Below are 10,875 nucleotides of genomic sequence, written 5' to 3' on the forward strand. Positions count from 1 at the left end.
ATGAATGACGATACAGAGGAGAGAGAAAGAGAAGATAGATAGGGAAGAAAAGTAGTGTGAAAGGGGTGGGGGAAGAAGGGGGTAAGGGTTAAACTAAATTACGAAAATGCCATTACTCATATGTGTATTTAGGATGGTTAGATTAGATTAGATCCAAAGGTCCGGATTTGTTCTCACATTAAAAAGTGTTCTCACATAGAGGAGGTGTTCTCACAAGAGTCCTCCTCTATGTGTGTGTGTGTGTGTGTGTGTGTGTGTGTGTGTGTGTGTGTGTGTGTGTGTGTGTGTGTGTGTGTGTGTGTGTGTGTGTGTGTATATATATATATATATATGGCGGGAGCATAGAGAGCTCCTCAAGATTTCGAGCTCATATAGCGCATCACATACACGTCATCAATTTATATTTTTACTTTTACAAAAATAGAGTTCTACATAGATTTAAGTACATATATGTAATTTCAGATAAGCAAAAGAGTTTTGTTTGAATCAACAACCTAATTTATCAAATTAGGTAAATTGTGTCTAACTTTTGTTACGTAATTCAGAATATTATGATTTTTATACCATTGGAGAGCACTCGAAATATGCTTCGAAATAAGATCCATTTACAATATAGTTCGATAACTTATGAAATGGAGAGCGCCACGTCGGATTGTCATGTCATGCATTTTTATTTTTAGCTTTTAAAAAAAATAGAATTCTACATAGATTTAAATGCATATAATGAGTTGTAGATAAGGAAAAATTAGCGTTTGGTTTTGAATGAACAACCTAAATTATTATATTATGTAAATTGTATATAATTTTTGCTACATAATTCGAATAATATAATTTTTGTACCCTTGAATTGTGCCTGATATATGCTTCGAAATAAGATCCATTTACAATATAGTTATACAACTTATGAAATAAAGAGCGCCACGTAGGATTGTCATGTCATTAATTTTTATTTTAAATATTTTAAAAAGTAAAATTCTACATATAGTTAAATACATAAAAGGAGTTTTGAATTGGGAGGAATTATTGTTTTGTTTTGAACAAATAACCTAAACTATTATATTATGTAATTAAATATAACTTTTGCTACCTAATTCAAAACATTATAATTCTCTTACCATTGGAGAGTGTTTGTAATATGCTTCAAAATAAGATTCATTTACAATATATAGTATTATAGTTTTACAACTCATGAAATTATATTTATTTAGATGAATTGTAAGACATTATTTAGTATTTATTTAGATAAATATAATAATTACTACAAGTATAGTAAACTATATATACGTGTGTGATCATAGGTCCGATCTACATGACCAAATGTATTATTTTTCAAAACCTCAGCCTTACTCAACGAACCAAAACAATTTAGTATTTGCAACAAAATTTGTTAAGAAAATTTTGTTGTTACAACAAAAACTAAAATCAATATATTAATAAAGTTACATATATATTAGAGTTTGGATGATGAAAAAGTAGAATTTAATTTTTAAAAACAACCTAAGAATATTATATAGATCTTCAACTAATTGTTACAATAGAAAAAGAATGGAGGAAATATATATAACAATGGTGTTGAAAAATCTCATTTTACAACAACACAAAATCAACACTGTAAACAAAATTTGCAAAAAGTAAAATAAGCAACAAACTTGTGTAACGCATGGGCTTCAAAACTAGTTCTAATCTAAAAGTATTAATATTATTACCTCTTTTTGTTAGGCATTTTTCACCAATCTTTAGTTGGAAATTTTTTTGCGAATGTCCATTTCAAATTTTCGATTATTAAGCACCCTGTCCATGATAATCTCATAGCTTAAATATATTTATATCAGTAAAACGCGTAAAGAGATTATCCATAGAAGAGCATTAGAGCAACATCTATAATTTGTAAGTTCAATATCTAAAATTGTAATGCAAAAGCTTGTATTTTGTCCTTCTTCTTTTAGGAATATGAATATCATTGTACTTTTTTTCTCCTCATGAACCCAAAGTCCCAAACTAACCAAGGTAAAGCGCTTTCTATGTCTGATCCGTCAAGTAGGTATACATTAATATTTGTTCTTGCTTCATTGTTATTTATAAAAATAAACTAATGAAATGAATCAACTTAACTGCTTTGCATTATAGTTAAAAGCCTAATCAAGTAGTACTTGATCTAGTAGTTTTGGTTTGTATCTCACAACCTTGAGGTTATAAGATCAAATTCCACTAGAGACACTTTGAGGGTGGGGATTTCTCCTTACCAATCTCCCCTACTTCCAAGAGGCCTTGCCTGCAAACCCAAACCGAATTGACCTGTACGAGGTTTCGGTCCAGTTTGGACACCTTTACCTTACCTTTTAAAAATAATATATAGTTGATAACCTCCAAAATAATATCAAAGAAAGGGATCATGTCTCGTTATTTCTTCCATTAAACACCAGACTAACATCAAACTTAAAAAGAGTTGGCCTAAAAAAAGGACATGCAAATAAGAAAGTAAGAAACGAGGCAAAATTGCCTATATTTCGAGATTTTATGTTCACAAATGCATATTTATCTATTTTATCTCGTGAAACACCTAATTTACTACTCGGAACCACAATGATTAATGTTGTAAACAATTAATTAACTAAGAAATGCCAACAAATAATACTATGACATGTTGCACGAAGTCCCATGAAGCAACGCAAGAAAAGTCAAAATCAATAAAAGTCAAGCCCTCTTTAAAGATTGGTTCAAAACTTCAAACGCCACCGAATCAGAATCATGCTCAATAGGCTCATTGATCCCAGTTAGTCTAAAGACAAAATCCTAATGGTCATAAAATTTGTCCCTTCGAGAGGCCTATGCTGTTGCAGACATAAAAGAGCAATAGCACCTAATGAGATTCTGGTTCCATTCTTAAAAGTGACAATAAGTGTTACATATTATATATAAAGACATCTTTTTCTTCACTAAAATATTCCCCCACATCATTGATAAGCATCAAGATTCAAGATTAGATTTTGCGAAATCATAGCCAAGAATCTCCTTTTCAAGCTTTAACATTCTAAATATCATTTATAGCATACTGACATTCGTAAACAATCTGTTGATAAGAGAGGTTTGTACAATCTAAAGTCAGGAAAGTAGATTCTGGGACAATGTCTACCGAAGAGAAAAATGAAGTCAAAATTCGGGAGCAAGGCTCAAAGGTGAGGAAGCAGAGTATTGGGAAGGGGGTTTTCAAACGTTGGTTTTTAGTGGGGACAGACTGGTGGTGTAGAGCAATGGAGATGGCTGGCAGTCTCGAGGTGGTGATTACCCGGTGCTCAGTTAAGTGGAAGAAGATAGAAGAGTTTTTACAAAGAAAGGGGTGAAAAGCATATATCAGACAATATTTTCATGTGGGATGGAACCTCTTGGCTATTCATCTGTAAAAATTATTGGTTAATTTAAGTGATATTTATTTCCTACAGAATCACATGAACCAAGAACAACTAGAAGGTGGAAATTGCAGAGACATACAACATTACAACATATAAGTTAGACAAAGCACTCTCCCATGTCCCAAATTAACCCGTAAACTCTAGCCAAAACTTGGAGAAAATATCACGCGTCTCATTTCATTGGACAGCAAAAGCTAAAACCTAGAGTACAATAAACTTGGGAGTTTTATATCTCCATACCTAATACTTATGACTTAGAGACCTTGGGAGCTTTTAACTGCTAGCCTGGCGCAGTTCAGGGCGGACAAAATCAGCATCAGCAGTCACAGAGATATCAACAGAAGGTCTGAGCTGCGCGCAAACTCCAATCGCTTCATGAACGGGATCTGACAAGAAATTGCTGATCAGGTCTTGGTTGATTGAAGCACCATTGTCAACAGCTACCATAGCTTGTTGGTTCAGGATGTAATCAAAACGGGGGGCCCATTTTCTTGATCCAAGCCTTGCCGTAGTTGAGCAGTTGTCGACCATAAATGAGACACCTCGAGCATGCATGAAGGGGTTCAAAGAATCCACTGCTTCAATCACACTCTCGTTGATAATCTCAGAGTAGGAGTGACCCTTTTTCCTCAAAATCTCTATCTGGTAACATTAAAACTAGTTGTTAGACATGCTATGTAGTCCCTAGTGGAAAATCATATAATTAGCAGTACAATGCAAGAAGCCAATATGGGGTCTGATATACATGCACCAAGTCGGTTACCCCAAACAACATCACCCTGTAGTACTTTTTTAAGATAAGTCTTCATCTCATTTCATCAGAAAACAAGGCACATCATCAGATATCGAAATATTGAAGGGGAAAAAAACAAACTTGCTCTCTACAGCCACCACCAGGGTATACAGGCAAATAAACACCACAAGCATCAGCTAGCTACCCAACAATTCATTAACAGTGTTTATAAAAAGCAGAGTTGCAAATGAAATGTATTTGAGCTCAACTTAGACTAGAGATACAGTCATACAAGCTTATGAAGCATGAGCAAACAGTCTTACCTGGGCCATCATTAGAGCAACATAGACACCAGCAGTAAATGGATACAATGGGCCTAAGTCGCCTGCAGGTCTAACTGCTCTGACCTTCTCACCAATTCTCCACATGCGGGTTTGATCGATATTACCCATTGGAAAAGCCGGGAGCCCTTCCTTCTCCTGCAATAGATGAATAGAGAATTAACTTCAAAATTTATCTTTATTAGCCACGCAACTTAGAGGAACTACAGCCGACCTCCTCCAAGATAAGCAAGCCTCAGAACTGGACTATACACATCTCACACTGATCCAAAAAAGTAATAACATTTTTACAAGAACATCATCAGCGAGTTTCTTCATTTAAATACGCAGTTCGTTTTGACATCTGAATTCAAAGTGTAAAATCTCTTTCTTACAAGACATTCCAACACAGAGTTACTGAAGATTTTCTTAGAACGAAGGTAGACATGAAAAGGAGAATAAATGTTAAAAGTATGACATACATAAAAGCGCCGTCCAGCCAAAACAACACTTCGGATCTCACTCCCACTAGCAACATCTTCATAGCACTCGTACAGAATGTCCATGCAAGGGTAAAATGAGGCACTGTAAGCAGCTTGGAATTCTTTTTTTCCTTCTTCTGACAAAGAATTGTACAGGGACAGCATTCCCTGACATGATCAACACATATCAGTAACCATCCACAACCAACTAAAAGCATAAATTTAATAATTCGTCAAAAATAGACGACCTTTGTTGAGATGGTCTTTGATATAACCCCAGTGATGCACTCAACAGTGTTCTTGTAGGCTAAATCTTCGCTCATTCCATTATCCGTGTACCTTCTGAACAAGCACTCAACAATTCCGTGAACAGCACCAAGCAAGATACCTACAATTACAGAAGCAAATTGACTCGTTTTCAGTAATTTATCACTAAGGTTGTAATATAAGATATTAAAAGAAGCTACTTTTACCTCGCTCCCCAAAAATGTCACTCTTGTACTCCTGCTCAAGAGTAGTGGCAAATGTGAAAGGTGAGCCAAGAGCAACCGACCAGGCAAGTGCTACATTTGTAGCCCTACCATCAACATCCTACAAGCAAAAGTAGGCAAAAATTTTGTACATCAGGTGCCAGCCAATTCAATCAAAATAGAGACACCGGCAACTTCGGGGGTATATGAATCAAAGACAAGTGCTAGACCTGGTGAACGGCAAAACTAGAGTTGATTCCAGCACCATTGATCTCTTTACCCTGAACATACAACCTCCTTACAGAAGGCCCCATTCCCTTAGGGCATACAGCAATCACACTGATGTTCTTGGGAAAATCCTGCCCCAGAGATTGCAGATGCCCCAAAAGAAATCCATGAGAGAGCCCAAGAATGCTGTTTGGTTTCATATGGGAGAAAACCTTTTCGTAATTATCAGCCTGAAACACGGACAAAAAAAAAAGGCAAAATTAAATTTAACAGCACATCACGTTCATTTGAAAAAAGTCCAATAAAAATACATAACTAGCAGAAGTAGTTTAGGAACAAATTTTAAAAACGACAAAAAAAAAAAAAAAGATTCCACACTAGAAGAGTCGACATAAACCTGAGCTGAATCCGAAATTAGCAGCAGCACAAGATCACTCTCGGAAATAGTCTCCCACATCTCCCCCAGAGTGCCATTCTCTTCACTAAAACCAGCAGCACGTGCCTCAGCAAAAGAGCGAGATCCTTTGCGGAGACCAATCTGTAGTATAAGAGCAAAAATTTACCATAAATGACTACATTGAACAGAAAATCACCCCTAAGGATGTAAAGTGATAGAAGCGCCAAGATAATATCAGATATATTTGGCTTTGAATATACCTTGACAACAATGTCAGATTTTGCCTCAGTTAGAGAATCCTTCAAGTTCTGAGCTTGAGCTGGGGCCTGCAAACATGCAAGCATGATTAACTATGCATCAAAAAGAAAGACTTGGCTGCTAAAATCTCACATCTAAAAACACAAACTCTTGTCATGATAAATTTCTATGCTTGTTGGGCCTTAAATGCCACGATAACTTTTGTTAACTTTATTAGCTAGCACAAAAGTGGTGAATGAAGAAGTTAAACTCTGGCAAAATCACAAGTAACTCTAATGATATCTTATGCAGTTGCAGTACCATCATTTGCACCGAAAAACAGGCCTAAGTTAAGGGAATGCTAATTCCTCTTCTTTCCTTTTTCCCACATCTATTTCAGAACGGCAATCACTGCCACAATAAGAGAATTGCAAGAACTTGTTCATAACTACCTTAAGGTGTATGCAACACCCTTAAATGAAGTACCCATAAATATTTATTATTATAATCCATTTAATCACCTTTTCCATTGTGAACCACTAGCGTTAATCTAAAACTGAACTATATTGACCTTCAACCAATCACTATCACAAGCGTGTCATATGCGATTAAAATGATAGTCGTGATAATCACCCAAAGTGATCATATTACAGCATAAGTTGATCAATTGAATGAATTCATGAAAAAAATGCTATTAAAAGATATTGAATCAAGAAATGTTTCGTACATTAAACACCCAATTTCCTGAAAAAATGTGATCAATAAAATAAATCCCTCAAATGGAACAATATTTTCCTTTTAAAAAAAATATAACTGACAATAAAGTATCAATTAGTCATGTCATAATCCATGAAATAAGCTAACATTATACCTCATTTTATTCAAATTTACATACAATGTAATGGAAAATTAACAGATAAAGCCTCACCTGAGATCCCCATCCGATAACACCAATCTGCTTAACACCCTTAAAAGCATCCGGCAAAAGAGGGAACAAATTCCTTCCTCCCCTCACAATGTACTGTCAACAAATAAAATTGAGTCATACGATAATACAGTATACCAAAAAAACAACAATATTAGGATAACGAGAGCGAAAGCGAAAGCAAAATCAAACGAGAGAAAGACCTCGTCATGACCAGAGAGAGTAATCTTCTCTTTGTTGAAAATAGAACTCTCAAAGTCAAAAGTAGCTGATGAAGGTGGATTGATAGAAGAAGGAGCTGAAACCATTTGAGTAGAGAGCGCCGATCCTCCATTGTTAGTAGCTCTAGAAGGAAAAGCACGAACCTTAAGAGAGTTCAATGCGGTATTTGAAGAAGACGAGCCGAGAAACCCTAGATTCAACGCCGAAGGTTTAAGGAGTTTGGGTACGGCGACGGAGGAAGATGAGGAGGAGAGAGAAAATGAAGTTGCTGCGGTAGCCGCCATTGAAAGATGCTTTTAGTATTTTAGGTAAGAGGTGTTGCAGGAGAGGAGAGAGAAAGGGATGAGAAAAAGTGGCGGAGGGTCGAAAGAGTAGAGTTTTATAGTGAGGGGAATGTGGATGGTTTTTGTGGAAACAATCGTGCGGCTATTTGCCTGCTAAACTACAAAATGATATGAATCACATGAGTTTGCGATGTTAGCCACTTCAGGAGACCGTGTTTTCTGGTTGAAATTATTAAGGGTTCGTTTGATTTTTAGCAAATCTTCAAGGAACTATTGAGGTTTGTTCTTTCCGGTTTATTTTCAGTTCATTTCAGTTTAGTTTAGTTTCATTCTTTTATAACCATTTTATTAAATATTATTTTTATATTAGTTTAATTTATTTTACTAATTACTCTTATTATTAATAATAATATTTATTTTTATATTATTATTATTAAGTATTATTATTATTTCTATATATTATTTTGTTTATTATAGTTTTACTCATTATTATTTCTATTATTATTAGAAAGAACATGGTTTAGGTCAAAAGCATAAATAAACACACGTTGTTTAGCCCATAAACCAATCAAATCACGTCAAAATGATTTATGATGCAATTTAGTGCGGTCCGACCCAATCATTATTTTTATTATTAAATATTATTATGTTATGAAATCTAATTATTAAAATAGTAATATTAATTTACTTCTTAGATATTATTGTTATCATATAATCATCATCAAGAATTAATATAGTAATACAAATAATATAAAATAATTATTATTAATTATCATTATTATCATTTATTATTATTATTATTATTATTATTATTATTATTATTATTATTACTAGTTATCATTATTATCATTAATTATTATTATTATTAATTTATAACTATCATTTAAAAATATCATTTTGGTTTTGAGGAACTCTTTTAAAAAAGGACTCCGTTGGATCGTTGGCAACGGGGAGAAAATATCATTATGGTTTGATAGTTGGGTGTTCTAGTATCCGCTTAGTGATGTTTGTCCTGTCATCAGGGGTAGTGAAACCTTTCCTGTGGCACATTTTACAGACCAAGAGACTCAATGGGACATTTCACGCCTGCGCGAGTTTGTTCCCATGCCTTTGATTGATGTCATTCGAGGTATTTTTATACCTATGAATCATAATGAGGATAAGCTTGTCTGTGCTCTTGCTCCTGATGGGTGCAACACTGTTAAATCAGGAGTGGCTTTACTTCAGGGTTATGGCTTAGATGTCCCATCTCCAGAATCTTTTATCTGGATTTGGCGGCTTTGTGTCCACCCTAAGATTATATTTTTTTTATGGAAGATTTGCAATAATGAGTTCCCGCAAAAAAAGATTAGAGATGAGTCACATCTTCTTGCCTCTGGAGTGTGTTTTTTGTAACCACCACTCGGAAGATTTAGTTCATCTATTTATAGATTGTACATTTTGTGTAGACGCTTTTGCTGTATTGGCTTCAAGATACGAGTGGCCTCCACCCCCAGTGTTGGGCGACATGTCCTTTTTAGAGTATTTTATGTCTTTACCCAAGGTGTTCTGTTTGGGCCAACTAGCTAAAATTGTTGTAGCTTGGTGGTTCTTCTGGTATGCTAGGAATATTATATATTTACTTTTAGGCAGGATCCCACCTCTCCAGTTATAGTTAGTAAAATGATTAAAGCTTTTGCCGATAGATTAGAGGAGGGCTCTCTTGAAGAGACTGCCCCTGCTCGGGGCTACGCTCATTCTGGTAGATCACAAAAACAGCCTAGGAAGAATACTTGTTGGGAACCCCCCCCCCCCTCCTTGTTTCTTTAAGCTTAACTTTGATGGGTCAAAATTGAAGATGGCTCGGCATCATTTGGTTTCGTTATTAGAGACGAGCATGGTGAGCTGAAGTTATGTGGGGCTAACTCTATTGGTCCTCATCATTCTGTTTTGGTAGTTGAAGCTTGGGCACTGAGGGAAGGAATTGAAGGAGCTATTATGTTGGGTGTTAAAGAGTTTAATTATAGAAGGGGATAACTTGTGTGTTATCCATGCCATTAAACAGTTATGGAAAATTCCTTGGGCTATTTATTCGCTTGTTATGGATGCAGGGGAAGATTTAAATAGATTTGATGAGGTTTGTATCAAACATGGCGTTAGGGAAGGTAATTCGGCAGCGGACTGGATGGCTCACCGGGGCCACTAACTCTTGTTCAAATCTGACTTATTGGTTTGATTCCCCGACCCATGCTCTCTCTTTGATCATCCGAAAGGATGCTTTTGGGTGGTCCAATTCTTGGAATTCTCCCTAGTTGTTTATTTCCTATGTAACAAAAAACACAAGGATGACAAGGAAATTTTTTCAATTGTAGTTGTTAGTTCCCTCCTCCTTTTTTATCAAAAGAAAAGTACTTGAAATTTGGAAAAAAGATACTTTTTAGCTAACAACAAATGTATTAGGTTTTCACTATATAAATGTACAATTGAAAAATAAGAATACTCCTACAAAATAAATAGTATTGTATTTCTAAAAAAAATTAAAAAAAGAAGGATACAGTGAGAAAAAAAAGAAACAAGAAAGTAAAAAAATAGAAATTGTAAAACAAGAAAAAAATAAGATTCCTTGAATCAATTGTAAGTTGTAACTAATTATGACGTTAGCAAATAGACATTGATATTGACTATTGAGGATTACCAAGGTTGTCAAAATCGCGATTCTACTTTAAATCGGAAGGGCCTGTCAGAATCTGATCGTAAAATCGTAAGATTTTACGAATTTTGTGGGAATAAGATTCCATGATAAAATATGTAAATTGTTTACCTATTTTTTCAATGAACAACACTAAAAATTCAATTTTATGCATACTGATATCAATATGAGATGAAAAAGGACACCATCAATAAAATTAAAGTTGAACAAAATACACACACACAATAAAATTAAAGTTGAACAAAATACAAACACGATAGTTGTCTATTAGACTTCTCCACATTAGCCTCTAATAGTTGCCTAAAATTATGTTTAACATCATCAGGAACTTGCAAGCAAGCCTCCACATTAAAACGAGTCCCAGCAAGATGATGTTTGAGTCTGAAAATACCACCACCACGCACAACACCACAATATTTGCATCTTACCTTTGTAGGATCACCATATGCCTTTGTACCGTGCTCCCACCCAGGGTCTG

At 35.0% G+C, this 10,875-nt stretch overlaps 1 protein-coding gene across 1 annotated transcript; it reads right to left on the reverse strand.

Moving 5' to 3' along the window:
* Nucleotides 1-3,447: 3,447 nt before the first annotated feature.
* Nucleotides 3,448-7,818, reverse strand: LOC104903537 (ketol-acid reductoisomerase, chloroplastic). The gene is made up of 10 exons (XM_010691581.4): nucleotides 7,406-7,818; nucleotides 7,206-7,298; nucleotides 6,301-6,366; nucleotides 6,041-6,181; nucleotides 5,646-5,873; nucleotides 5,419-5,536; nucleotides 5,194-5,333; nucleotides 4,946-5,113; nucleotides 4,467-4,622; nucleotides 3,448-4,052 (listed from the first exon to the last, which is right to left on the reverse strand). Exons 1-10 carry the CDS (start codon nucleotides 7,706-7,708, stop codon nucleotides 3,684-3,686), a joined length of 1,782 nt encoding a protein of 593 aa, XP_010689883.2. The 5' UTR covers nucleotides 7,709-7,818; the 3' UTR covers nucleotides 3,448-3,683.
* Between the last annotated feature and the right edge of the window lie 3,057 nt (nucleotides 7,819-10,875).

The sequence above is a fragment of the Beta vulgaris genome, chromosome 9, assembly GCF_026745355.1.
Source record: "Beta vulgaris subsp. vulgaris cultivar EL10 chromosome 9, EL10.2, whole genome shotgun sequence".
Classification (NCBI taxonomy): Eukaryota; Viridiplantae; Streptophyta; class Magnoliopsida; order Caryophyllales; family Amaranthaceae; genus Beta; species Beta vulgaris.

What these genes read in the sequence shown, in the direction of transcription:
- LOC104903537 (XM_010691581.4), bottom strand. Translation starts at nt 7,708, where the DNA reads ATGGCGGCTACCGCAGCAACTTCATTTTCTCTCTCCTCCTCATCTTCC. An exon ending in TTATCGGATGGGGATCTCAG is followed by an intron (nt 6,367 to 7,205) that starts GTGAGGCTTTAT and finishes GCATGTTTGCAG; the next exon opens with GCCCCAGCTCAAGCTCAGAA. An exon ending in CAAAGACCATCTCAACAAAG is followed by an intron (nt 5,114 to 5,193) that starts GTCGTCTATTTT and finishes TGATCATGTCAG; the next exon opens with GGAATGCTGTCCCTGTACAA.